Here is a 26,482-nt window from a genome sequence, read left to right as displayed (position 1 = left end):
CCGACGCGCCTCAGACATGTCCTCCTCCCTGCTCACCCTCGGACATGGTCAGTAGTGTATTATGCTCGCGTAATCGTGTAGGCAGCTTTGATTGAGCGTCATGCTAGGACAGTCACCACTGGATTGACTTTGCTAGTATGTACTTGGACTCTAGGCTATCATCTCGGGCGTCGCCAGCTGCCCAAAACCAAGACTGAACCTACCGCGGGCGCCTCAGCCGCAAATGCCCCAGAGAAAGCACCGGTAGAGAACGAAGACAGTGAGGAGGAGGAAGAAGAGGCTGCCGATGGAGATCTTTCCTCGGTGAATCCTGGATGGACCGAGCCTTGCAAACTCGTAAGTCATCGTTCGGTCCAGCTGAGAGGCAATGATGCTGAATATACGCTTTCTGGTTAGGTACTTGTTGTCCGTACGGACTTAGGAATGACTCCCGGCAAAATCGCTGCACAATGTAGCCATGCCACTCTGGCGTGCTACAAGGCTTTGGTCAAGAAGAACCCCAAGGTGCGCTGGTCGTAGTGCAGCTTACATGAGCGTTAAACGGGGTACCAGCTTGTGGCGCATTGGGAACGCACGGGGTTCGTACGCCGCAATATGAATTTGACGTTCTTGTCCTGATAAACACTCTTGAACAGCCAAGCGAAGATAGCGCTTAAAGCGAACTCGGAGGAGCAGCTAGAAGAGCTCGAAGCCATGGCGAAGAGCCTCAATCTCTGCGCGCGTGCCATCCACGACGCAGGTCGGACGGAAGTCGCTGCAGGAACGCGTACCGTTCTTGGTATCGGCCCTGGTGAGTGCTTGACGATGAACCCCAACTCTGCCGACCGCTGACCATCCGTGATCGTCACCAGGTCCTGTGGAGCTCGTCAACCGGGTTACAGGGAAACTTCGACTGCTTTGAGGGTGTATCGGACCCGGTAGCTGTACATGCTTCGTCCCCTCGTTTGACTGCGGATGCATGTGATGAGAGCTAGACGATGCATGATTTCGGGGTCGCACCACGCACATCGAGATCTTGTTGCTCGCGATGTCATGAGTTACGTAGCAAAAGATTGGGAAATCTCATATATAACCCAACGCAGCTGTCTCTGACGAAGGCGCGACCTACTTGGAATTGAATGGCTTGCACTGACGAAGGTGTGGTGCTACGCTCGCATCGCCGAGGAATCCCTCGATTCGCGGGTGGCTGTACAGGCCGTACGGGCTTCTCAACTGTTCCACGTGCTTCTACGTCACCGTTTGCCTCTGCTCTCCACCTGCGATGCACCTGTTGTGGAGTACAGTGTCCTTTATATCCTTCAGCTAGAGCGCATATATCTCAAAACACTCCAATTCGACCAGATCAGACAGCAACGACTTAGACAGCAAACGACAACAACCGACCTCATCCCCGACATTCGTTCTGTTATCTATACCCCACGCAATTTCTGGAATTTTCGAACATGTCTGCGCCAGCGATGAACCTTATGCGCGTTTACCAGCAGTCCTTTGACCATAGACCTTACGCAACGCTCTCGGTCACCAACGGGATCCTGAACTCCGTAGGGGATGCAGTAGCACAGTTGGCGACGCAGGTAGTGAGTTTCCTAGTTTCCAACGGAGTCGCGTCCGTATCGCGTCGCGTATCATGATCTGACGTGGCCACCTCAGAGCGGGAAGAGAGCAGGCAGGCGTTCGGAAGAGTCGATGCGTTATGATTTCGCGCGTACGGCGCGCTTCTTCGTTTTCGGTTTTGCCATGGGTGCGTTGGGTCGTACGGAGAATCCCTAGCTGCTCTAATTGTGGCTTTGCTATGTTCAGGACCGCTCATTGGCAAGTGGAACACCATCCTAGAACGTCGTTTCCCCCTCCGAGCCATCATGCCTAACGACTCCGGCGGCAAGGCAGGCGCAGTCAGCATCAAGGCCCTAGGAAAGCGTGTTGCCGCCGACCAAATTATCATGTTCGTAACCATGCTGAATTCCGACCAAACTTGCGTCGTTGACTTCTTGGCAGGGCTCCCATCGGTCTGACCGCCTTTATTGGCTCGATGGGCATCATGGAAGGCCGGAACTTCGCGCAAATCAAGGACAAATACAAGGATATGTTTGGACCTGCCGTCATCGCCAACTGGCAGGTTTGGCCGCTTGCCCAGGTCCGTCGAGCTCATTTGTAGTGTGGGAACCACGGCATTGACGCGCTGTTTCACCCAGCTCGTCAACTTCCGCTTCATGCCCTTGCCCTATCGCGTCCCCTTCCAGTCCACTTGCGGCATCTTCTGGACGCTGTATCTTTCAATCTTGAACGCTAAGTAAGTCCCAACTGGCTCGGCCGTTGAACTGCCGCTGAACCCACATGATCCAGGGAATCCGAGTTGGAGGACAAGAAACAGGTGAGACCGGTCGCGTTTTTGGAACGACAGGCGCACTTCTGACCTACCGTTCGCAGGAGTTCAAGGACGTCAGAGATAGAAAGAAAGTGTTCCAGTAAATAGAGAGCACGGAAGCGGAGAGACCACAGAAGTTTACAATCAATGTAATGTATTCGGTGGGGGCCCAGCCCCACGCCTGCCAGTAATCATCCTATGTACGCCCCGTCTCGTTCGATCGACAGCCCCCATTACTAAATCGCTTGGTCTAGTGTGTATGATAGGCCCTGCGATGCCGCAGCATATTAAAGTAGATCTTCTCCATCCAAACACGTGTCCGTATCGCCCTATCTCCCATGCGCACTCCGTCGACGACGGCCTCGCAGGACCCTTCCCCCGCCCCCGTCGTTAGGTTGGAGAATCGAACCGTTGATTCGCCGCCGAGCGACCGACATCGCCGTCGCGGATTGAACCGCTGAGACGTGGGGGTGGTGAACGTGACCCCCCGCCGCTCGCCCGCGGACGTCCGTCCGCGCGCCATCAACGCCGCCGGAGCGGCCTATCTATTCGACCCGGGGGCAACCCTCTGCGGCCTCGAGCGCGCCGCGCGGGATGAATCGCGAGTCCTCCAGGCAGCGGATGAGCAGCAGGCACCAGTCGACTGAGTTGAGATGCTGTGCAACGTCTCGTTGCTCGTTGCACTCGTTGATCATCGATGTCGCCGTCTCGCAATATTCGTCGAGCGACTGGAGGACGCGATCTGAGATCATGCCCAGTAGCAGGCGGTCGTCGTACGCGGCGATGCCGTGGGGCCCTTGAAGCGGCACCCCGCGATCCTTCCTGTACACCAGCTTGGTGCCGGCCTCCTCGACCTGATTAAGCCAGAGCCATCGATACGTCCGATCGTATTAGAATTTTCTGGAAAGGCTGCTCAAGAAAATTGACCCGTACCTGGTAGGACGTTCCAAAGGACTCGTCGTCGGCCTCGTAGGTGAGGATGAGTGCCCAGTGCTTGGGCAGGGCGGTCGGGGCGTAGTACCAGACGAGCCAGAGATGATTGGACGGTGGGAGCGGGTCCGAGACGAGGTCTGGGCTGGTAAAAAACGGGAGCTGTAGATCCATGGGCAGGATGAGCCGCAGACGAGTCGATGGGAGTGCTGTGTCAAAGGACAACCGTAGAGCTTAACAAGGGCACGCGAAAAGAATTCAGAATATATATGTTCTGGCCGGAGTACCGGAAAGCAACGTGACATCCGATTTCTACTGGATAAAATACCGCCGTGCGTGAGTTCGACGCCCGATTTGATCGCGCAAGCCAACGTATGCCAGCACGGAATATGGCACGGCGAGAGAGCCCCGCCTGGCCGCTGCAGCGGAGGAGGATGGAGCACGAACTCCGTTCTTGGCCAGCTGAGGACAGCGAAGCTCCCGCCGTGTGCCGTACCCCGGCATGGGTGCAACCCTTCAGCCGGATCTGCACGGCCACGCGCCCGCTCGAAGGCAGGGCGATTGCTAATGGTCATCTAATCTCAGATACACAAAGCATGACCTCTATCTTCCTGCGGCACAGTTTTATATGCTGCTCGCTCGGCTTGGTCGGACTTGTGCCCACGACGTTCCACGTCTTGCCTCGTTCGTAGTTCGCGCACGGTTTACTGCCATGTCGCTCGAGGACAACCGGAAGCGGATCGCCGAGCAGGTCAAGTTCGATATCTTGACCGAGGACCAGACTGCCGACAATGAACGGTGAGCGGACCCGGTCCTCGGCGCCATGGTCCTCTGGGATTCGCGCTGATCCTCAGCCAGGCAAAGGAAAGAAGTTTCCCGGTGCTTTATCTGTGAGTGCCTTGCCCTGACACGCGCACCCGACGAACTCTAGCTTACGCTACACATTCAGCCGATACGATCACTGGTATGCCCAATTTGACCCAAGTTGTATCGTTGTCTTCAACGTGTCCCCGGAAGTGCCGACGAAGGAGATGTATGCCTACGCTGCCTTGGCCTCTTTGGGAGACGACGTCTACGAAGAACCGTCCACTCTCTCTCTGGAAGCTCACATGGCGAAGCTCACCGGCAAGGAAGCTGCCTTGTTTATGCCGTCCGGAACGATGTCCAATCAGATTGCGCTCCGAACGTGGCTCACGCAACCGCCCTACTCCGTGCTTTGCGACGTCCGTGCTCATATCAACAAGTATGAAGCTGGAGGTACCGCATTCCACTCTGGCGCGGCGATGACACTCGTCACTCCCTCAAACGGTACGTTTCGCCGGATCCCGCCGGGTATCACACGAGGCAATATTGAAACGTTCGTAGGGCATCACCTTACCCTCGCAGATGTCAAGGCGAACATCGTTCTCAGCCAGGACGTTCATTGGTCAGCCTCCTCCGTACCGCCAATGCAACGTGAATACTTGAGCTGACTGTTCTCTGCAGTGCGCCTACCTCCATCGTCGAGCTCGAGAACACGCTGAATGGGACAATAATACCTCAATCGGAGGTTATCGCCATCTCCGACTACGTCCACAGCGTCGGACTGAAAATGCACCTCGACGGTGCTCGCATTTGGCACGTAGCCGCCGAGACCGGTACACCGATCAAGGAGCTTTGCGACCCGTTCGACTCCGTCAGCCTCTGCTTCAGCAAGGGCCTCGGGGCTCCCATCGGCTCTTGCCTCGTCGGTCCCAAGGACTTCATCCGGAAGGCGCGCTGGTTCCGCAAGCTCTTCGGCGGCGGTATGCGCCAGACCGGCATCCTGTCCGGTTCCGCGGCGTACGCCCTGACCTACAACTTCCCGCGGTTGCTCGAGGTCCACGCCCTGACGCGGAAGCTCGAGGCGGGCTTACAGCAGATCGGCGCGGAGATCACCAGCCCGGCCGAGACGTGCATGGTACGCCCCAACGATAGCCGCCCCTTTTGGGGGTGTTTTGTGGGGGAAACCCAAATGCTAAATTCTCACCAGGTCTTTTACGATCCTTCCCCTTTGGGCCTCGACTACGGAGAGATCGCGGACCGGGCAGCCCAGCTACCTGAACCCATCAAGCTCGGGGGGTCTCGCCTCGTGGTCCATATCCAGACTGCCCCGGAAGCTATCGACGATTTCATCAACCTCATCCGACAGATGGCCGAGGAGAAAAAGCAGGCCGGGTTCGTACCCCCTGCCATCAAGGAAGATCTGCCCAATGGGTCCATCTACAAGGACGTCTACGTGCGCAGAACGAAGTAGCTGATTATCAGTTATTATCGTATACATATATGCAGACTAGAGATCGATACAGCTTCGTGCTCCTACTTTTGTGTCCATGATTACAGTGAAACAGATGACCATGTAAGATACATGCTATCCCTTGCCCACGTAGCGTTGCTTTTCGTACTCTTTCCAAAGTGCCTTCATGATCGTCTTTCCGCTTGCGTCCAGGGCCGAGACCATGAGAGAGTCCCGCATATGCTCGCTGGTCATGTCGCACAGAGCGAACAAGCCCGGTTGCAATGCCTTGCGCATGTCCGCCCTAAGCACGCACAAGGGGTCGTCGAGAACTTCGATGTACGACTGAATCACGTATACCGCGTGTTTTGAGAACGCGTGAGCCATCGACTTTGCTTGCTGCGTGTCTTCGCCCGAGCCGAGGTGATTGCGCGGGATCGTCTTCGCGGTCAACCCGGTCAGGAGCCGAGCCAGCGTAGCCGCTTCGGGTACACCGAGAGGGCGCGCGGGTACGCTGAGCCAGCGGGGGAGGGTGTTTGTCACCATCCGCGTTTGACGAGGGCCCAGCTCCGGACGGACATTCCGGAGGGACGAGACGAGGAACCGCAGAGCGAAACCGAGGTGGGGGAGAGTAGTGTTTATTAAGTCACGCCGGAGACGGATGAGTGAGTTGATGATCGAAACAATCTCCTCGAAGACGTCCACGCATGTTGTAGGGAGATGCTCAGCAGATGGCTGCAAGAACTTGGCTAGGAATGCCCAGATGCCATCCATATCCTGTTGTCGGATGAACGCCGGCTAGATGAGTAGCGTTAGTGTGATCCTTGATCGACGGGATGAACTCGAACCTTGTTCGAACATTGTGCCGACAACAATCTCAGCGCCTGGACTGAAAGCGAAATTGGCCCTTGCCAGAAATCCGGGTCACTGATAAACGTCACGAGACACGACGAAACATGGTTTTGAACCAGTCGCATAGTGCCTGCCGAGGGGAGAAGCCTAAGCGGAACGTAGACAACACTACCGGAAGGACTCGACGAACCTTCAGGAGCTTCCCGAACTAGGATCTGCGATAAATGAACGAAACCTTCCCGATGCGCTCGTGATTCGAGAGCCTCGGCAATGAGCTGAGCAGCCGCATTGAACTCCTCGACGGACAGTGAATTGATGGCTTTGGAAATCGGAGCAAACAACCCATCTGGTATGGCAAAGAGTTGTCAGTATAGAAATAAGACAACAGGATACTGGACCTACTTGACGCATCGCTGTACTCGTACAGAGCGACATAAATGGCAAGCAAAATCTCCATATACCTTTTTCTGTGTGATTTCGGAGCGCTATGCATCTCCTCCACTGCAACCTCCAGGACTGCTGAGCAGTATTCCGCGAGGGCGGCATGTAATGCAGCATCTTCACGAAACGCCGTCTTCGAAATTACGACGTGGGCGAGGAGCGCAGCCAAACTGGAATCTGCTCCGGATCGAGGTACATCCGCATCCTTTCCAAGCCACCGCTCAAACGCGCTGAGGATCGCCCATGCACGTATCAGCTTGCTTCTCCCTGACAAATATTGCACGCGAGCACCAATCGTGGAGATGTCTCGCACTCTTGGTTCCAACAATGCCCGTCTCGCATCGTACAAGTCCTTGAACAGATTGACAACCGTCGCCGGCATTCTGTATTTTCATCAGCAGACACACGGGAAAGGGTTGAGTCTGTTATCACCTGCTGATAGCGTACTTCGTACTGGTCAGGGCCATGAAGCGAACCAAACTCTCCTCGAAGATCGTAGGGGGTGCTAGTTGATCGGTCACCTGGCCGGGTTGATGCTGGATCAGATACCGAACTATTTGCTCCATATCCGCGCTGTCTCCGTCTTGGCATCGTCGCAGCAGAGCTCTGCATGTGCATGAATAATCAGAACGGGAAGCAATCATGCGTATCTATACATACGTCATCTGGCTTTCCACGATCTGCAGCGTAGCGGAAGCGTGCGCATTCACGACTTCAGTCCGCGCCATATGGAAAGACTGAAATTTGGTAAACGACGGTTTGATGAGATATTTGATTATGGTGCTCGGAAGCTGTGATTCAGAGGTCAGGTTTAGGATAGATGGAGAAGGAACAACCGGACTCACCTGCATAACTTCATCTGACTGGGTCATGGCATACGAAGCAAACGACCGGAAGATTAGCGAATGGGTTAAGAACTCGTCCTGAATGTCCTTGTCATCATGTCGTGATAGCAATAGATAACCCGTAGCATAATCTGCAGCGAGTGCCCTCTGCACCAGTTCGATCCGAGCGGGTCGCGACAGGTACTCTGCCGGGGCGTATAGCAGTATATGAAACACGGCCGTAGCAGTCCTGACTTGTTTTTTGTTGATCGTTGAAGTACCCGTAAATCTCTGTTCTAGGGAGGGACCTTCCTTGAGCCCGCTGAAAAAGCCGGTCTTCTCCTCGCATACGGACTGCAACGCAGCTGAAGTCCAGATTCACTCATCTTGCCAGGGGAGAAAGTACTGACATGCACTCACATCGCAATCTGGGCAGTTCCCATATCGACGCCGTTCGAAGGCTGACCGAGAGCACGGTTCGCGACGTGATTCCATGCTCTGCGTCGCTGTTGCAGTGAATGGTTATGCAGGACTGTATGAGACGTTTCAACTGCTCCTCGGTGGCAAGGAGCCTGAGGGAAAATAGAATAGCCTTGGATCAGAGCTCGCATCAGGTTACCAGCAACAAGACTCACTCCACCAGCGGCAGCCACCTATCCAATATCAGGCGCAAAAGAGCAATCGGGGCAAGATAGGGACCGTGAGCCGTGGCAAGCTGACACGAAAGGCCGTTCCACTCCAGTGCGTTGGAGTCATTGGATGGCTGATCAAGATGATCAAGCACGGCGTCGAGCAGCTGCGACGAATCTTCCAACCTGTTAGCTGCACACAGCGCAAACAAGTATCGAACCTGGGACCATCGTCATCTCCTGCTCACCAAGGGACAACGAATGCACACTCACACATTCGACCTCGGCCTCACAGGATGCTGGCTTTCCCTTCGGGGCGACGACAACTCGTCGCATCCTTGTGCAGATTTTATCACCCACGTCAACTTCCCACGTAAGCCCAATGGTGGACATAGCCAACGTGTAGTGGAACCGAACGAGTGCGGCGGTCACAATGTTCCATCCGACGTCGTTTGCTTCTTCTGAGCGCTTCGACTTCTTCTCAGAGTTGATGTGCTTGAGCGCCTTACTGAGCGCGGGACCCAAGAAGTTTGACCGTGCTTGCTGCAGTATCTGGATTATCGCTGCTTGCGAGTCGGGGAGGATAGACTTGAGCGGGAGGGAGGTCAAAACGGTCGCTGCCAGTCTACAGGTGACGGATATCGCGGTCGCAGCGACGATGGGGTCCTCCGAGGCCATATCGCCTGTTGTGGAGGGATACGCGCTCCACTGCTGTTGGAGGAATCTAAGGAGCTGTTCCGTGGTGTCGGTGACCTGACCTGGATTCAAGTAAGTCGTAGTGGATTTGGCGAGTAGATCGAGGTGTGCGGCGCTGACGACAACGGAGGACAAAGTGGTGGTATAGAGGTCGCTTGTGTCCAACAACCTGGTTGTTGACTCAAGTAGAGCTTGGAAATAGGTAGGCATCGTACGAGATCGGGTGTGGAAGTCAATAAGTACGGCTAGCAGCGATAATGCCGCGCCATGCTCGTCAGGTGTTTTGTCTGAGCTCCGGGAAGCAAGGTGAGGTGAGGGTACAGCGAGCAGAACTGGCAAGATAGTGGCCAGGTGAGGTGAAACAATATCATGGTCGATGCCGGCCAAGTGCGTTAGCGCAACTACGATCGCATCCTGGTGCTCTGATCGTCCTGGTGAGGTGATACATTGATGTCAACGCATATGCATTGATATGACCTATGCTCACCATTCGGCCCTATCTCAGAAATGAGCCCTTCCACCACCCACGTAGCAATTGCGGTAAAAATTGGCGCGGAATCGTCGCTTGTTCGGAACAGGTTTTCGCGCTCTACAATCTCTAGTAGCTCTGAGGCAACGCGCCAGGATCCGAGGGTATCCATTTCCCCTCCAAGCGAAGCCAGGATATGTCTAGATGCGTCGAGAAATGCCAGAGACGTGGTCCTCCACTGAGATTCTTTGTCCGCCGCATCCGTAGCACTTCCCCCTCCAAACAGCGCGCCGCGATGACGTCGAATAGCCTGAACATACGCACTGAAGAGGCGAGGCAGGATACGGTAAGACGGATAACTGCGATCAAAGAAAGCGGGGTGGTCCTGCAGGGTAGATACAAGCTGTTTGTCCCGGAGCGTCTCGAGGCCGAAGAGGGTTTCCACACCAGCCTCGTAAATATGCTCCTCCGATTTTCCCGCGCGATTTTCGATGGGTTCCTGTACAAGGCATGCGACCCATGTTTGCAAGTGACGGTCTACGAACGTGCTGGAGACCTGTGAACGGCATTGATTTCGACTTGGTCTGAGTGCTCGAGACGGACCTACTTTTTTCTTACTCGAAGCGTTCGACAACGACGTTCGATATGTTCCTGCGATGATACCACCGACTCTCGTAAGATCGTGAATAGGAAAAGTGGCTGGAAGTTCTGTTCTTCTTTGAAGCACACCGCGAAGCACATCCAGATACGCGCCGAAGCAATCCAGTAGTACGTCGAGCCCCATTCGAGGCGAGGCAGGGTGCCATAGAGAGCTAAAACACCTTCTAAAAAGCGAGAGCAGCTGTGATGTCTCATCGCTGAACGGCGGGTTGGAAAGTGATCTCAGAAAGAAGGCAACTATCGGACCCAGAGGGATCTTGTTCAAAATTGGCGTGAAGGCGAACTTCGAGGGAGGAACATGATGTTGATTGGAACTGGACGTATCCTCTTGCATGGAAGCTACATCTGCTAGCAGGGCCCAATATTTAGGATCCATCGTACACTCGTGCCTGCGATGCCAAATTGCGTCTCAGTCAGGACGACCGCTCTGAACTGGAATTAAGCCTCGTACTCCTCAGCATTTTTCTCCTTCAGAAAGCGGGAGAGAACATATTCCAGTAAGAACTCTCGTTTCTGCGGGAAGTTCAAGGAGCCATCATTCCAAGCGGTTCGCGCGATTTCGATCTTGGATGGGCCGCCAGGCTTCGGCGGGTCGACTGGTGCCCTGAGCGCGCGGACGATGTCCTGAGACGTGTTTATCTGATGCACCGTGGTCATCCAAGCATTCCCCCAGATTCGGTCGTGTAAAGGGCGTGTCGAGGACGTGTTATATCGAACGAAGATGGATGCAAGTCTAGAATCAGGGTGGCGCGGTTCTCCGGCCCTCCTCAAAATTCTGCACAGCTTCGCGTCTCTGCTCTCCTCAGTCCCGGCCCTCACTCATTCTCAGCGTTCAGTCTACATTAACAGTCATCAGCATGGGCAACGTCCGTTGACATCTCTCTTCGCGCCTCCTGGTCGTCTCAGGATATCCTGTCTGATCACGCAATCCTGCTCAGGGGGCCAAAGCGCAGCAGAAGCGGGAGCGCAACCAAGACAAAGCCGCAAAGGGAGGCAAGAGCCAGTTGAAGGTGAACGAGGCGTCGAAGAATATCATCTGCCAGACATGCAGACAGCCCTTCGTGCGCTCACGTTTTTCGGTCTCGTCGAGTATCATGAATTGATGGATGTGCCACATCGGACGGCGTAGATGACCACCACCCGGCTGCCGGCGCTCGAGCAGCACGCTCAGGACAAGCATGGCAAGACGGCTGCAGAGTGCTTCCCTGGCGCCAAGTAGTCAGCGCTCGCACCCGCGACCGAACTACAAACTGAACGCTGGTCCATCGACCGCGCGCAACGGTCCTGACGGACGATGTCGCCTTGCTGTACCCACAGAGCGATTCATTGCTGTTGCTTCCCTTCCCGTTCGGCCTTGTGTATCCTGTAATTTTTTTCTTCGCTTCTTTCACCGGGCAATGGGCAGGTTCATTAGACAGCGTGTGCATTAGGCGTGCGTACTGATATCGATACAAGTTCTCCATTCTCTCGTGCTCGTGTGCATTCCTCTAATGAATACGTGTTCGGACAGTCCCTACACACGACACGTAAGTTAGCGAACATGACTGCATTGCCTCCGAGACCGACGTCTGAATGGCTCACCGAGTATGAATGCGAGAGGCGATAGAGCGTTCATAACGAGCCTCCGAACGTGCCCGACGCCTGGGCATTCGCCCCTGCTGTCTGCAGCTTCTCCCCGACCTTTTTGTTGACCTCGAAGTACTTGGCCACGCAGCGGTCGATGCATACGCTTTCGCCCTTGTTCAAGTCACCCTCCGCGTACCGCGGTGAGATGCACTTAGCGTGGCACGACCTACGTACATGTGTTAGCGGTGCGGCGAATCTAGACTGCAAAAGAAGAAGGGACTCACGTCACAATGCGGTTGAATATGTCTGTAACCATTTCCAGTCTGCACGCCCAAAATAAGCTCGTGCCCCGTGGCCAGAGAGGTTACATGGGCGCGGTGACAGCGTACGCACTCCTGAACGGCCATTTCCATCTTCTCTGGGCTGATGCCGCCAGAGGGTCCCGCTCCGCGACCAAGAAAAGACATGTTTGTTTTAAGGGAAAGCCTGCCGGGGTTGAGGATAGAATGAACCGAGGACGAAGTCGTATATAGACGAGTTGGAAGGCAAGCACTTGAGCGGAGCGTGACCGAAGCGCGCTTGTGGCACAGGCGTCTAAATTTTGTGAAGTCATCCCCTGATTGGTTCAGGCTTCGCATACCACTCCTCCGCTTTGGTGCCTCGGGCTGCTCAAGTTACTGGAGTCTCAACAAAAATGGGAGACACAAGCGCACCTACGCCAATATCTGTGCACAGATGCCGCTTCGTCGACTTCCAGCCTGCTGCAATCACGGCGCTCAGCTTCGCACCGCTTCCTCTGCCTGCGCCCAGTGCGAAAGGCAAAGAGAAGGCGTCTGCACCACGATGGAGGGAGAGATATCACTTCGGGACTCTAGTCGTGGGCCGCGCGAATGGTGATATTGAGCTGTGCGAATGGACGGGGGATCAACAGGTTGAGACGCCGCAGGCATGGGTAGTGAGGAAGGTAGGTCACCGGACAACCCTTCATTTATGCCCATACTTCTGGTTTACGGACGAGGAATGCTTTGCTAGACTTTCCCTGGTCCTCGACCGTCCAAGGTGGATTCGCTTGCACTTGCATTACGCTACCCGGAACGCGCGAAACCTGAAGATGTGCCCACCACATCCGAGCTGAGGTTATTCACCGCTGGAGGGGGAACAGACGTGATCGAATGGGACATGAGCTCGGGTAGCATTTTGGTTCGAACCTACCTTGCCATTATGTTTGTCCGTGCTGAATGGGGGCTATAGCGGACTATGTCCTCGCAAGGGGGAACCATCTGGTCCATGGCCGTCAATCCTGGTTCTACAATGCTTGCCTTGGGATGCGAAGACGGTGCCATCCGTATTCTATCGCTTGAACTTGGCTCCTTACAGCACCATCGGCGACTCGACCGCGTGAAAACTCGCATACTCAGCCTTGCATGGGGTCCACCCATCGTAAAACGGAACAGCGTAAACGGCTCCGACAGTGATGATGAAGAGGAGGAGGATGAATGGGCAGACGAGTGGCTCGTTGCGGGTGGGTCTGATAGTAGCTTGCGGAAATGGGACCTTGCCTCCGGTCGTGTGGTAGACAGGATGGGCACAGACAAGATCAAGGGAGAGCGGACGCTGGTGTGGGCCGTGCAAACGCTCGGGGACGGAACCATTATATCTGGGGACTCTATGGGCATGGTCAAATTTTGGGACTCGAGGACATGCACGCAACTACAGAGTTTCCCTGCTCATGGGGCGGACGTGCTCTGTATGGCTATCAGCCCTGTACGTATTTCCCGTATATACTCCATCGGCTTACTGAACGCGGTCGTATAGGAGGGCAGCACCGTCTATACATCAGGTGTAGACCAGAAAATCGCTCAGTTCTCCTTAGTCAGGACCGCCTCAACCGGCTCATCGTTCCTGCACCAGCCTCAAAAATGGGTTCACACAGTTTCTCGCCGCCTTCACTCTCACGATGTACGCGCGCTCGCCATCTGGCCGCCATATACCCTCGTACCGCCGTCGCATCGCCCCGTGTACCCTGTCGGCGTCGCGCCAGTTCTTGTCTCCGGTGGTCTCGATATGAACATGGTACTCACACCTGCCGCCTCGGCGCCGAGCACGTCTGTGGCGAAGATCATCAATCCGTTGTCTACGAGCGTGACGGCGACGTTCGAAGACGCGTATCATCGAAGGTTGGCGTACTCCGCTCGGACCGTTTGCGTGGCAAGGCTGGCCAGGCTGGTTGTTTCTGCTAGCGAGTCCGGAGTATCCATCTGGAGAGTTCATCCTCAAAATTCAACTAGCGAGGAAGATCCTGCGTATCTCGATGGCTTCGACCCTGAAGGCCAGCGCGGTGGCTGGGAAAAGATTTTGGAGATGGAATTGGCCTTTACCACTAACATCGTGGCATGCGGGATTTCGCAAGATGGTCGATGGATCGTTGTGTCCGATCATTACGAGACGAAGCTCTTCGCGCTCCATTCTACAGTTTGTCATCTGCATACTTCCGGAAGGGAGTAGTTTTAACGCGGCCATCCTTCACTTTCTCCAGGACGACGGCACCCTCAAACCGAAGCGCGTCCGCGACTTTGCTGCCATTCTTGTCGAGTCTTTGCCTTCGACGTCGAGAGCTGCACCTTCTACTGGTGGAACGGCGTTTGTGTTCACGCCCGACTCGCTGAAGCTCGTCATGTCGACAACGAGCGCATATATTTTGATCATCGATTTGTCGTCCGAACGGCCTCGGGTTGTGCGACGATTCGAACAGCACAGGATGGAGCACGTTGGCATAGGGAAAGCCGCGAGGACCAAACAGGGTGGGCACGAGGCTGCTATGGACGTCGATGGAGAAGGCTCGGAGGACGATGAAGAGGAACAGATTCCGTCAGGCGACGATGCTGTCGGGATCAGTGTCTCGAGGATGTGTGTTAGCACGGACGGGCAGTGGCTTGCCACCACGGATGACCGGTGTCGCACTTACATATTCAACCTGGATTCCATACAAGTAGGTATTCAATTCCGAATCATCTGTTCCTTACTGACATGATGTCTTCCAGCACCATTCTGTGGTCCCAACAATGCCCCAACCCATACACGCTATGGCATTCAACCCCTCTGCATCAAGAACAACAACTCTGATCATGGCGCTCGCCAATAACACGATACAAATCTACGATGTGGACGCGCGCGAGTTCCCCAACTGGGCCCGCGAGCTGAGCGCCTCCCTCCCGAAACGCTTTACGGGCATTCACGACTCCGTCATCGGCGTTACCTTTGACCCTGCGTCCGCTTCTACGGAGGGTGCGGTCGCGCTGTTCTGGGGCGCGACGTGGATATGCAAGGTCCAGCTGGACCGCCCGGCCGGCTGGGGCGGATTCTCCAGGAAACGAAGGAGAGCACAAAAAGGAGGAGCAAACGAGGCTGGCATGGTCATCGCCGACATCTCCCAGCAGCAGCAGAACTTCAAGGTGGTGACGCATTACAGGCCGATATTGGCGCTTGACTTCTTTGGGCCGCGGGAGATGGTCGTGGTGGAACGTCCGTTAGTGGATGTTCTGGCGAGGCTCCCCCCTGCGTATTTCAGACCAAAGTATGGTCGGTCATAGTGGACCTATGTAACAGCAACTACATAAAGATGCATGAATCACTTCGTGAGAGACCTTTGAGATCACGTGGGATCGTGTGATGCAGTGAAACGTTCGCGTCTGCGGGCGTTCTGCATTCACTCGCGTCCCCCTTCTTTGTGCGCACGAACCGTGGGCTGGCGCTTCTCTGGAAAGTCTGCCCGACGACAGCGACGATGAGCTCAGATGGATACTTTGACGATGATCTTGACTCAGCGATCCTCAGGGAGGTCGATATCTTGGAAGCCCAGGCCATGCAGGCCGCGCCCGTCCAGAATGCTGCTGCGACCTCCCGTCCCATCGCCCCCGCGCATGCGCCTCGCCAACAGGACGTTATTGAGTTAGACTCTGACGACGTGGATATGTCGTTTTACGTGGACTCGGCCGATCTAGAGAGACTGGACGCTATCGTGGAAGACGCGTACCGAGGCAAAGCACCACCAGCCGCCCGGCCAAGCTTTTCGCGCACGAATTCTCGGAACGCCGTCCAGACGACCTTAGATGGTGGCGTTGCCACGTCTTCTACCTTTAAAGCGCCCAGCTCTGTGAACGCAGGGCCTTCCCGATCTCGCTTGAACCAGCGGAACAACTTTGGTGTCAGCCATGAATCACGGAAGGTCAAGACATGGGACCACAGCAGGTTCGCGAAGATGGGATGGAAGAGATGGAAATCCGAGGAGGGGCAGGATAAGGGGAGAGGGAAGGGGAAAGGAAAGAGCGATGCTTCCGCCGACAATGACAGGGAAGACGAAGAGGCTATCGACGAGGAGGATATCGAATTCGAACAGTTCCCTGCCCCGTTTGTTCCAGAAGGCCCCATACCACCTATGAAACTCAGCCCCGAGATCAGTGAAGCCCAGACATGGGTGTATCCATTGAACCGACCTAAGCGTGACTACCAATTCAACATCGTCCAGCACTGCTTATTCGAGAACACGCTCGTCGCGTTGCCGACAGGTCTCGGAAAGACTTTCATTGCCGGAGTGGTTATGCTGAACTGTGCGTCATTGGCGTCAGCCTCTGGCTGTCGGAGTACTGAACCTGCATATAGTCTGGCGCTGGTTCCCGGACGGGAAAATCTTCTTCGTGGCCCCGACGAAACCTCTCGTAAATCAACAAGTGAACGCATCTCATCAGGTGTGCGGAATCCCAGGCAGCCATGCGGCAGAATTGACGGGGGAGGTGAATCGAGCAAAGCGAAGACAACTGGTACGTTTCTACAGCCACCGTCTATCAGTAGCATGCCATCCCTTACACTCATTTCAGTATAAGGAAAGACGGGTGTTCTACATGACGCCACAAACACTCATGAACGACCTGGCCGCTGGCACCTGTGACCCCACCGACCTGGTTCTACTTGTCGTCGGTAAATAAACAGCATGCGCTGTACCGTGCTTCTACTCACTTTGTGGAATTAGATGAGGCGCACAGAGGCACGGGAGATCATTCGTACGCTCAATGCGTTCGGTACCTTATGGCCAAGAATCCCCACTTCCGTCTCCTCGCGCTTACGGCGACTCCGGGCCGCACTCCCGAGGCCGTGCAGGCCATAGTCGACGCTCTCCACATCAGCCGCATCGAAATTCGTAACGAGGAAAGCATGGATCTGAAGCAGTACGTGTTCAAGAAGGTACGTAGAACGGCCACTTGCTGCCGCCCATTGTATGGTCAACCTTGAGCGCGTAGCACTTGAAACAACACATCATTCGGATGACCGGAGACATAGTTCGCATTCGAGACAAGTTGGTGAAGCTGATGGAGGTGAACCCCGTACACTGCTGTTTATCCACGACGCTAACGTTACCCTCGACAAGCCCTTGATAAGGCAAGTGACCAAGGCCGGGATCATGTACGGCTCCGTGGATCCCGCAACCATGCATCCATATCGGCCTCAAGCGGCTATGGCAGAAATCCATAAACGCCGAGACGGACAGCAGCTGAGGTGGGCGTTTCCTGTCCTCGCGAAGCTGTCCACCCTGGCTCGCGCCATGGGATATCTTGTAAGCAAGGACTTGTTCTTGTGACAACGCGAGCGGGACGTTCAAAGTGCTGCTGCCTCGTAGGTGGAGGCTAACGCTGAAATGTTCTATGGCTGCCTGAAAGAGGTCGCGGACGGTTCGAGTAAAGAGGGCCAGAAGAAGGCGCAGGCGACGCTGCGGAAGGATCCGACGTTCGTGTCGCTAATGGAGGACATTCAGGGACAGCGCGACCGAGGGTTCGAGATGCACCCGAAGATGGTCAAGCTCCAGACGTTGTTGATCGACTATTTTGCCAAGCAGGCGGACGGGGAAGGCGGGGAGAGCGATTCCAAAGTCATGGTGTTTGTCACCTTCCGCGGAGTCGTGGATGAGATAGTGGAAATGCTCAACCGAGAAAATCCGCTTATCCGAGCGACGCCGTTCATAGGACAGAGCACGGATAAGAAAGGCAAGAGCGGATACACCCAGAAGAAGCAGCTGGATGTCTGTGAGGAACAGTTTCGCTGCCGATACAGAAGCTGATACGGGTTGCAGGTCATGGAACGCTTTAAGAAAGGAGAATGGAACGTCCTTGTATGCACCTCGATCGGAGAAGAAGGATTAGATATTGGCGAAATCGACATGATCGTTTGCTATGATGCTCAGAAGACTCCGATTCGCATGGTAAACCAATTCTTCGAAGGACGACGATAATCTGACGTGTCCTAATAGTTGCAACGCATTGGTCGGACAGGACGAAAGCGCGACGGATACGTGCACGTCCTTCTCGCGGAGGGTCGCGAGGAATCCAACTGGGACAAGGCCAAAGAACAATATGCAGCTGTGCAGGATTCCATCGTTCGTTCAGAACAGCTAGAACTGTATGCGGACGTTGAGCGTCTCATCCCGGAGAGCATCAAGCCGGTACCGGAGGAGAAGGTCATGGAGATCGAGGAATATGAACGGCCCCAGGCTCGGAGGGCCAAGCAGAAGGAAGAAGGCTTCATTCGTGCCCTCGAGAACAAGAGGAAGAAGAAAAGCCATGTCGGAGTTGACCTTCCTGCTGGCGCAGCGTCCGGCTTTGTCTCGGTCAAGGACCTCATCGTCAAACAAACGAAGAAACGCAAGCAACCGGAAGAGTTTGACCCAGACGGTGGCGTCGACGATGACACGGATAAAGAGATTGAAGAGGGCTTGCGATCGTTGCGTAGGACTGTGTCGACACCTGTCGGGGCGAAGAAATCACAGAAGCGGCGGACGGACAGTGTGCGGTCCGAAGGCGTAGCACAGAAAGCAAGCAAAGCCAAGGTTACCGCACCACGGAAAAAGAACAAGAAACTAGCGGTACCGGATGGCAAGGAGCTGCCCCGTGTCGTCGAGGACGACTCCGATGATGTAGACATTGAACGAGGGTTGACTACTTTCAATACAGCCCTCAAAGCGTTCTCATTGCCTGCTCAACGTGTTCAATCTCGCACCTCGCCGGTTCCATCCAGAAAGATCGCGGTTGATAGGTCGTTCATCGACTTGGATCCATCCGATGGCGTACGATCCTCGCCCGCGAGTGACTCAGGTTCCCCTCGCCGGAAGATATTAACGACACCCGACAAACGTCATTTGCCCACGTCCCTTCGACCTTCCAAGAGCAGATCCACCAGCGCCAGCAGGTCGAGATCCCCCGAACCATCACCAACTGCCGAAGATATGCCACCTTCATCTCCGGCGGGACCGTCGACTCCAGCTTCGCATCGTGAACGGTCGGCATCCCACGAACATGATGACATCAGCTGGCTGCTAGAGGACTCTGAAGATGAAGCTGTAGTCAACGCGCCCGCACCACTACGATCCCCGCAGCGACCGAATGGGCCAGGATTTACCTCCAACATGTCCCCGAAACGCTCGAAGGCGGTCAAAGGAGATATGGCACCTCCGGATATACCTGCGAGAATCTCCGGAAGGCCCGAAATCGAGTCGCCAGTGCCGTTCGAATCCTCATTGCCCCTACGAGCTGCCGGAAAGCGGCGGGCAAAAGTGCTCGAGAGCCCAGGATTACTAGGTTCATCGCCGTCGGAGATGCCACCTCCTTCACAACGGCGGCTTCGACGCTTACCTTCCCAGAGCCCCGAAGCCCCGAAAGCGAAGCGGAAGAAGAGAAAAGTGCAGGATACTGCTGAGCTCGCCAAGATCAACCCGTGGGTCGAGGTGGAGGCGGACCATTCCGGCGACGAAGTGAGCGAAGGCTCGTCCCTCGACGACTTCCTTGTCGAAAGCGAAGGCGATCGTCAGTTCCTGGAAGAGGCTGACGAGACCCAGGCTTCGCCGAGCTACCAGCAGACCCAGATATATCGCGAGAGTTTGTTGTCGCAGGCACCGAACAGAGCCGGTGGCCCTCTGTTCGCGAACCGACCAGCGCGCCGTGGGGCTCTGGGTATCGCAGGCGGCCGGTCGAGTCGGCGCGTGCAGGGGGTTTCCAGTTCTCCGCCTCAGGAACCAGGATCGGAGGACGAGTATGAATTCGGCACATTCGTCGTGGAGGACGATGCGGAGATTTCGTATGCTGGATCCAGCGAGCTATGACGATCCGCACCCACACACATCTATTGCACTACGACGCTTGGACGTATTGTAGACACATTGGGCGATATTGAAACGTGCCTCATCGTCCCATCACTCTTCACCGGCCCCTTCTCGTCTGCATTTAGCATTGCTGATGTGGAATGCTGCAACCCCGGTGTCAGAAAGCGTCTTAGCTCTTTATTCTTGTATCTGCTACAGGCTGTCGCTTCCGGTAGTGAGCCCCTGATTATCTACTGAGACCCTGCGGGGAGTTCAACCCTCCCGAATTCGGAGCACTCTGCTAGCTCCTCGATGATCCAGTAGAAGGACACTTGAGTCAATGCGTCCACAGCAACTTTTCCTTCAGCAGGTCCTATGAGCAGGTCCTATGGCGATGATAGTCATAGCCCCCGGCCATCCCGTCGGTTGAAGAAACGGTCAGGCGCACGGACGTGTACTCGGCCTTCGCAACTGCCCTCCCAAAGCAGCAAGGTCCGTTCCAGAAATCCCCGAGTCAAAGCACTCGTTCCCCGAGCCAGGGTGAGGGCCATCACCATCTGATATGAAAGCATATGGCGCCATCGACCGTGAGAGCGATACGTGGCATCACGCTGGGCAGAGGGTTTGCGGCGAGGGGGAAGGTCCGTGAGGCTGAGTGCCGAGACGCAAGCCCCCGGACGTCGTAGACAGCTATTACTGGGGCTGAATAGCGCCTGTCGCTAACAACGGCGATGACATTGGCATCGGATGGCCGGCCCGAAGCGGCGCTGAGTTTGATGAGCACAGTTGAGGATGTCGAAAGGGAAGGGGAGGTCTCAGGATCGTTCACCACGACGGTGCGCAGTTGTTCCCAGCCTGGAGGTAGTCGAGGTAAAAGTTCCTGTGTACGATGGCCTGGAGGGTCCTAGACTGCATATTTGAAGAGCCAAGAGATAGTGAAGGTATAACAGAAGGTCGACCGACTGTCGAAGAGAGGGATGGATGAGAGAGAGCTGCGTGAAGGAGGGAGAGAGGGAGCAACGGGGCTCGGTGATAGCACAGCAAGCCGGTTTTATAGGCGAGAGGCATTTTAGCGCTCCGCAATTCTGCGATTGGCTGTTATTCCCTCAAGGCGTTCGGCGATTGCCGCGAGCCTTACCTTTGCGGCAGAGCGAGGATAAACATGCTGCACTATACATCCTACGTTGAAACGCGCTATGCAACAAGAAGATAAGTCCTCGAGCTATATAAGCATCAGAGTATTTACAGCAGAGTTTACGCAAGCCATGGATGGTTTCAGGCCCCCCCTCTTTATGGCACTCCACTTAGCTGCTTACAGTACGGACAGCAATTCTCTTTCGCTTGAGCTCATAAGCGGTCTTGATGTCTCTCTTAATGCGGTGTGGCTCGGAGAACCGACAATGGCTACTGAGATGGACATCCTTGAGCTTTGGAAACCCTTACCGCTCAATAAGACGCAGGACGGGACACTCGAGACCACGGCGGCAGACATGCGAGGTGTTCGAACTCTCGGTGCACAAGAGGTAAAATGTAGAAAGCCCCATGACCTGTGGCCAGCTGAGAGTCATGTTGCGGTCAAGGAGCTTGTCCAGATGAGCGTTGATAATTTGACCATAGCTCACGCGGGATTCTAAACGAGATCCGCAAATACTGCATATTTTGTTCGTTATCATACTGCGCCGAGATCGCATCGCGTCACGGAGGACTTAGAAGCTGCATTCACGTTGACAGGCTCGAATGCTGCCGGACAGGGTTGATTATTTCCCTTGTCCGTCGCCAAAATATGTTCTTGACCTCATCTAGGACGCAGAGTATTACAATGCAATAAGATCGAACACATGCCAGTATCGTCACCAAGTGCCGAGCATGGCTTTAGAACATGCCCATCCCTTCGTTATCGTCGTCGCCCCACCCTCTGTTCGCCTCCTCTTCAAGCTCGTGCTGAGGCTCCCGCTCCGGTGATGGTTCTCGTACGACGTGTTCCAGGGATGCCTCGCCTACTGTGGATGTAGACATACTTGAAGCGACTCTGCTAGCGGCGGAGGGAGCCTGCGGCGCGTGCCATGATATTTGGACAGCCCCGACAGTTGGGATATGGCTGCCTTTGGCGAGACCCTGGTGACAAAACATCAATAAATTGGTTTCGTTTCAACAGACATGCATAAGCACTCACTTGCTCAGCGGCGCTCCGGCTCCTGAAAGAGACAAGCAAATCTCCGCTGTCCAGGGTTTCGACGTTGTCAACTTGACCAGTGGTCTAAGCAAATCCATGTCAGCTTAGTCTGCCCGAGTACAATGCGGGATTGTAGCATACCTCGTACCAGTCCCTCACCGCCTGCACGCCCTCTTCCTTCACGCCCTTCACCAGCAGCTTCTTTGGTCGGTTATCAAGCTTCAAGCTCCTCGGAGGTCCCCCTCTTGACGCTGCTCGATAATAGCCTCTCGCAGCGCCGCGTCCACGTCCCCTGTAGGGCCTATACGACGTCGATCCATAAGGTGGTGGGGTCGACACGTCGACGGTATCGGAGATGCCCAGAGAGGCAGCCTCGGCCTTCAGGCGAGCAAGTTGGGCCTTCAAATCCTCGGTTGTCTCTCCACCTCCGCCTTCCTTCGAGGTTTCCGCCTGGGATGCAGAGGGAGACGCAGCGCCCTCCAGCTCCTTGCCCAACTTCGGTTTCTCGAGCTTCTCTTTCGCGCTCGGTGTCGAGGACGCGGGTGTGGACGATACCGTCTTCATCTCCTCCGCCAGCTTCCGCAGCCGCGCCATGATCTCCTTCTTCTCCTGCGGAGTGCTTGCGCTCTCGATGCTTTGCATGAGTTGCTTCTGCTCCGCAATCTGCTGCTCGAGCAACTTCTGCTTCGCAGCCAGCGCAGAGGCGGTCGCAGATACTGGCGCCTTCTTGACTGGCGTCGACGCCGCAGTTTTCGTCGTCGCATCGCCCATAGGGACATCTCCCGAGTTTGAAGGGGTGAGCGCAGGCTTATTGAGATTTGCAACGAGCGGGGCGCTCGCGGCCAACGCCTTGTTGCCCGCCTCCCCGTGCCCCTTCATCGGTCGGTGCCAGAACACCTTCACGAACCGATTCCCAAAAACCGCTTCCTCCGCTTTCCACGCCTCCCTTGCGCTCTCGTGCTCGCTGAAACTGACAAGCGCCTTCCCGCCCCGCGCGTCGATCGCGACGTTTGTGACCGTGCCGAAACGCTTGAACCAGGACGTGACGGACTCGATCGAGAGCTTGTCCTGCGGGATCTTTTCGACGACGAGTGTCTTATCCTGACGGCGCTCGGGGCGGCCGCCAGCTTGGCCCGAATGCGGTTCTTGGTGTATAGTGTCGGACGGGTCAGAGGAAAACGAGGCAGCGGGGCCGGCAAAGGTGCCCTGCCGCATGGCGCTGCGGAATGGAATTGGGCCAGGGAACATAGGTCCCATCATATGGGGCATCCCCGCTGCGACGGACATGTCGACGTCCATCGGTATCTGCCCTGGCATGTGTCCCATAGGAGCCGCTCCATTCATATGTCCCGGTGGTACACGCCCGTGCGGTGCACTATACGGTTGGATGGGTCTCGATCGATGTTGATGCCCAGCTTCCCCTGCTTCAAGCACCTGATCCTGCGGAGTGAGGTCTTGTATGACCGGCAGCTCGCCTGACACGGCCGCGCCGCTCCCGTCATCGTTTTGTTCGCGCCGAATTATCGGCGCGCGGGGCGTGCGGTAAAACGCGCCCGGTCCCATCACCTGGCCGCGGCGGCCTGCCTCGGACATGTCGATACGGGCATTATGCGGGTCGTAGCCATCATTGAAGCTGCCGTTCGTGCCCATGGGTATGTAGGGCATGGAGGTGGGCGCTATCATAGGCGGTGGAACGATGGCTTCGTCGCCGTGACTGTATTTGCACATCGCACCACGGGCGCAGTAACCCTTTACTAGAGAAGTTCGCGGGTTAGTAGTGCAGAATACAGCTAAGATGTATGACGCACTGTGGTAGTCTCTGCACATGGGCCTGTTCCCATCTTGAGGCCGATACGACCCTCGCCCATTTCCCATGCCCATTCCGCCGTTTGGGTAGCCCCCTCGCCCGCCATCCCAGGCGCCCGTGCCTCTCCCATTCCCGTATCTGGAGAACTGGCCTTCGTTGTTTATCCGCGGCCCTTTTGCAGGTGGATGTGGACCATCGTCTTCCAACGAGCGTTTCCGCCGCCCTCCGCCCGGTGACGTCGGTATCGAGCTCGAAGACGTCGAGGTAAGGAAGTCGTCCAAAGGGATGGGGATGCCTACGTCACTGGACGGGGGCTCTGCGGCTGCGTATGGAATATAGGACTTAGTATGGAGGGCCTTGAAGAGCGAGTCGATGAACGGCGGGCCATCTACGAGTCCGCTTGTGAGCTTTGGAACACGATCACGAAGTGGCATGCACGCGCCTTTTTCGAGGAACTCCTCGAGCTGCGCGCTCAGCTCTCTTCTCAGCTCCGCCTCGGAGAGATTGTGCTTTAGCAGCGCGAGGACATAGTCAGAAAGCGCGCCGGGATCGGCGTCGCAGCTACAGCACAAAGACATCAGTTGGCCGGCTCTGTTTTCTGTCGTATATGCACGCACATTGGCTCGAGTGTTCTAGTGAGCCATGCCTTGAGACTCGGTTCTGAATCGGCGTCAAAAAGCATGTAAGAAAAGCGGAGGGGGTTGGTGTGGATGAACGAGCGGTGCACCGCAATATTCTGGCTTTCACGTCCTGGTCACTGGATCTGGCCGTGGCGTCTACCTCGTTGTCCTTGACCACCAAATCAGCTCACTACTACTTTCCACCGAATTGAACGAACATCATTTTTATCGACGACACGATGTCGGCGGAGTCGATCGCTCGATGGAACGCAATCCCGATGAAGGTACTCTAGCGCCATGCCTTCCTCACCAGGAGTGGAAGTCATTACTGCCTCTATTCCCCTCTGCCTTTCCTATCTAGCGCACTTTCGAGGAAATAATCGCCGAAGAGGCCGGTGAATCGGCGGACGACCAGAACCCGTTTGAGCGCGACCAAGCCAACTTTGACGACGACGACGATGACATCTTGATCGCGTCGAGGTCGCCTAGCCCGGGAAGGGAGCCTAAGAGGGCCGACGACATGGACATCGACAAGTACGACGAATACGTGCCTGGAGTAGCGCGAGAGGTCATCACTGTCGAGACAAGAATCAATGCGTCGAACAAGGGGTTTGCGATGCTTGCGAAGATGGGGTGGTCCGAAGGACAGCCCCTGGGTCTATCTGGCGACGGTATGTAAATACAATATGCCGTACTATTAGTATGAAAAAGTTAAGCGACCCGTCCACAGGTCGGACGGATCCTGTTCCTTTCGCTATGAAAGCGGATACTAGCGGGGTCGGCAAGTTGAGTCAGGATCTGCGGCGGATCGAAGAGACGGTTGCTCAACGCCGCGCCCTCGATGCCGAACGTCAACAGAATGAGACGCTAGAGCAGCGCAAAGCGCGAGAGGTAACCCTCCCTCTATCGAACGCCTGCGTATTGTTCACACTTGACCACTGGTATTGTAGGACGCAGTCGCGCGCGCGAGCGCCATTCGTAACGAGGTCACCAACGCACTGGCCGCCTTCTACTGTTCGCTGTGCGATAAACAGTTCAAGAATGTTGCTCAGTACGACGAACACACGAACTCGTACGCACACCACCACAAGGTTCGCGAGAAGGACATGAAGGCGAGCCTAAAAGGTGCAAAGGGAGACATTGAGGAGAGGAAGGCGAAGGAACGTAAGAGGGAGGAGAAGGAGATGAAGAGGCTGGCGAAGGCTGCGGGCATCAAGATCGCGGCGCCGCCCAAGCCGCTGGGGGGAGGGGCTGCGCCCAAGGGAGATGCAGAGGGCACGAAGAGCGGATGGGCCGCGGTATCATCGTCTGCGCCTCCCGTTGCCTCGAGAACTACGGGATGGGCCAAGGTCTCCTCTACAGTAACCTCTTCAGGCCCAGCGGGCCCGGCACAGCCGTCCACGTCGCAAGGATGGGCTGCGGTCGCCGCTCCCGCGCCTCCACCTCCGCCGACAGAGGCACCTCCAGCACCAGGGATCCCATCCGCACCTCAAGCTGGCTGGAGCCGAGGCACGACCAATGGCGGCTTCCAAAGCGGTGGCTACTCCAGTCTTCCCGACTCCGCTGCGTCGCCAGCGCCACCTCCGTTGAGCGCGGCGCCCCCTGCGCCCACGTCAGCCCTCAGCGCAGATTCTCGAGCTGCCACATGGCCCCAGGTCTCTGGCGCGACGTCCGAGGCAACGACGGCACCCAGTGGCCCACCGCCATCTGCACCTCCCGCTTGGCCCAAGTTTGGAGAGGGACCGGGACCCAGGCCCCCTCTTGCAGCCTCCACCCCTTCAGCTCCTGCGCCACCTCCAGCACCGGCCCAGCCTGTTGTGCCCGCACCGATTGCCACACCCGCTGTGGCGCCAGTGATGGGTGTGTTGGGCGAGGAAAAGGCGAAGAAGCCCAAGAAGCCCAAGGGTGTCGTCGAGGAGAACCAACGTCAAGGATGGCAGAAGTTCAAATCAGGTCGAAAATGAGGATCAGTGGACTGGCCCGCGTTTCCCCGGTTATTGTACCTCGGGTAGTCTCCTTGTGCATCTCGGTTTGACTTTGCCTGATCTGCTGTGTACATGCAATGTATACATGA

The 26,482-nt window shown here is 55.9% G+C and overlaps 11 protein-coding genes across 11 annotated transcripts; 7 read left to right on the top strand and 4 right to left on the bottom strand.

The window, feature by feature from the left end:
• Nucleotides 1–423: 423 nt before the first annotated feature.
• PUNSTDRAFT_57943 (peptidyl-tRNA hydrolase) lies at nucleotides 424–901 on the top strand (the record flags this gene model as incomplete). The annotated part of the gene is made up of 4 exons (XM_007378445.1): nucleotides 424–504; nucleotides 553–578; nucleotides 636–790; nucleotides 852–901. The coding sequence occupies 4 exons, from the start codon at nucleotides 424–426 to the stop codon at nucleotides 899–901; spliced, it is 312 nt and encodes a 103-aa protein (XP_007378507.1).
• Nucleotides 902–1,442: 541 nt separating this feature from the next.
• PUNSTDRAFT_57419 (uncharacterized protein) lies at nucleotides 1,443–2,294 on the top strand (the record flags this gene model as incomplete). The annotated part of the gene is made up of 5 exons (XM_007378444.1): nucleotides 1,443–1,581; nucleotides 1,664–1,741; nucleotides 1,801–1,942; nucleotides 1,996–2,134; nucleotides 2,193–2,294. The coding sequence occupies 5 exons, from the start codon at nucleotides 1,443–1,445 to the stop codon at nucleotides 2,292–2,294; spliced, it is 600 nt and encodes a 199-aa protein (XP_007378506.1).
• Nucleotides 2,295–2,910: 616 nt separating this feature from the next.
• PUNSTDRAFT_41121 (uncharacterized protein) lies at nucleotides 2,911–3,469 on the bottom strand (the record flags this gene model as incomplete). Its single annotated transcript, XM_007378443.1, has 2 exons — nucleotides 2,911–3,219; nucleotides 3,299–3,469. The coding sequence occupies 2 exons, from the start codon at nucleotides 3,467–3,469 to the stop codon at nucleotides 2,911–2,913; spliced, it is 480 nt and encodes a 159-aa protein (XP_007378505.1).
• Nucleotides 3,470–4,007: 538 nt separating this feature from the next.
• Nucleotides 4,008–5,570, top strand: PUNSTDRAFT_58100 (uncharacterized protein; the record flags this gene model as incomplete). Its single annotated transcript, XM_007378442.1, has 7 exons — nucleotides 4,008–4,093; nucleotides 4,154–4,185; nucleotides 4,245–4,259; nucleotides 4,313–4,603; nucleotides 4,661–4,721; nucleotides 4,781–5,234; nucleotides 5,307–5,570. 7 exons carry the CDS (start codon nucleotides 4,008–4,010, stop codon nucleotides 5,568–5,570), a joined length of 1,203 nt encoding a protein of 400 aa, XP_007378504.1.
• Nucleotides 5,571–5,684: 114 nt separating this feature from the next.
• On the bottom strand, nucleotides 5,685–10,777 carry PUNSTDRAFT_129265 (uncharacterized protein; the record flags this gene model as incomplete). The annotated part of the gene is made up of 14 exons (XM_007378441.1): nucleotides 5,685–6,347; nucleotides 6,398–6,531; nucleotides 6,592–6,747; nucleotides 6,804–7,225; nucleotides 7,275–7,448; nucleotides 7,503–7,633; nucleotides 7,688–8,031; nucleotides 8,087–8,238; nucleotides 8,302–8,516; nucleotides 8,569–9,422; nucleotides 9,479–10,016; nucleotides 10,079–10,284; nucleotides 10,367–10,509; nucleotides 10,572–10,777. 14 exons carry the CDS (start codon nucleotides 10,775–10,777, stop codon nucleotides 5,685–5,687), a joined length of 4,338 nt encoding a protein of 1,445 aa, XP_007378503.1.
• Nucleotides 10,778–11,058: 281 nt separating this feature from the next.
• On the top strand, nucleotides 11,059–11,339 carry PUNSTDRAFT_59610 (DUF1909-domain-containing protein; the record flags this gene model as incomplete). Its single annotated transcript, XM_007378440.1, has 2 exons — nucleotides 11,059–11,181; nucleotides 11,250–11,339. Coding segments are annotated over 2 exons (213 nt in total), but the record flags the coding sequence as incomplete, so codon positions are not given.
• A 392-nt stretch (nucleotides 11,340–11,731) lies between these two features.
• Nucleotides 11,732–12,153, bottom strand: PUNSTDRAFT_57454 (uncharacterized protein; the record flags this gene model as incomplete). Its single annotated transcript, XM_007378439.1, has 3 exons — nucleotides 11,732–11,912; nucleotides 11,971–12,009; nucleotides 12,080–12,153. The coding sequence occupies 3 exons, from the start codon at nucleotides 12,151–12,153 to the stop codon at nucleotides 11,732–11,734; spliced, it is 294 nt and encodes a 97-aa protein (XP_007378501.1).
• A 190-nt stretch (nucleotides 12,154–12,343) lies between these two features.
• PUNSTDRAFT_94735 (WD40 repeat-like protein) lies at nucleotides 12,344–16,247 on the top strand. The gene is made up of 6 exons (XM_007378438.1): nucleotides 12,344–12,650; nucleotides 12,719–12,886; nucleotides 12,938–13,450; nucleotides 13,502–14,158; nucleotides 14,223–14,675; nucleotides 14,728–16,247. Exons 1-6 carry the CDS (start codon nucleotides 12,381–12,383, stop codon nucleotides 15,274–15,276), a joined length of 2,610 nt encoding a protein of 869 aa, XP_007378500.1. The 5' UTR covers nucleotides 12,344–12,380; the 3' UTR covers nucleotides 15,277–16,247.
• A 609-nt stretch (nucleotides 16,248–16,856) lies between these two features.
• Nucleotides 16,857–20,779, top strand: PUNSTDRAFT_48531 (uncharacterized protein). The gene is made up of 3 exons (XM_007378437.1): nucleotides 16,857–16,924; nucleotides 16,981–17,055; nucleotides 17,109–20,779. The coding sequence occupies exon 3, from the start codon at nucleotides 18,195–18,197 to the stop codon at nucleotides 19,827–19,829; it is 1,635 nt and encodes a 544-aa protein (XP_007378499.1). The 5' UTR covers nucleotides 16,857–16,924; nucleotides 16,981–17,055; nucleotides 17,109–18,194; the 3' UTR covers nucleotides 19,830–20,779.
• A 766-nt stretch (nucleotides 20,780–21,545) lies between these two features.
• Nucleotides 21,546–24,470, bottom strand: PUNSTDRAFT_140090 (uncharacterized protein; the record flags this gene model as incomplete). Its single annotated transcript, XM_007378436.1, has 5 exons — nucleotides 21,546–21,923; nucleotides 21,982–22,065; nucleotides 22,123–23,735; nucleotides 23,790–24,349; nucleotides 24,406–24,470. The coding sequence occupies 5 exons, from the start codon at nucleotides 24,468–24,470 to the stop codon at nucleotides 21,681–21,683; spliced, it is 2,565 nt and encodes an 854-aa protein (XP_007378498.1). The 3' UTR covers nucleotides 21,546–21,680.
• Nucleotides 24,471–24,647: 177 nt separating this feature from the next.
• Nucleotides 24,648–26,372, top strand: PUNSTDRAFT_41116 (uncharacterized protein; the record flags this gene model as incomplete). The annotated part of the gene is made up of 4 exons (XM_007378435.1): nucleotides 24,648–24,692; nucleotides 24,770–25,079; nucleotides 25,139–25,299; nucleotides 25,359–26,372. The coding sequence occupies 4 exons, from the start codon at nucleotides 24,648–24,650 to the stop codon at nucleotides 26,370–26,372; spliced, it is 1,530 nt and encodes a 509-aa protein (XP_007378497.1).
• Nucleotides 26,373–26,482: the final 110 nt, after the last annotated feature.

Source organism: Punctularia strigosozonata (genome assembly GCF_000264995.1).
Source record: "Punctularia strigosozonata HHB-11173 SS5 unplaced genomic scaffold PUNSTscaffold_1, whole genome shotgun sequence".
Classification (NCBI taxonomy): Eukaryota; Fungi; Basidiomycota; class Agaricomycetes; order Corticiales; family Punctulariaceae; genus Punctularia; species Punctularia strigosozonata.
Note: the sequence above shows the minus strand (reverse complement) of the source record. Positions and strands in the feature narration are given on the sequence as shown.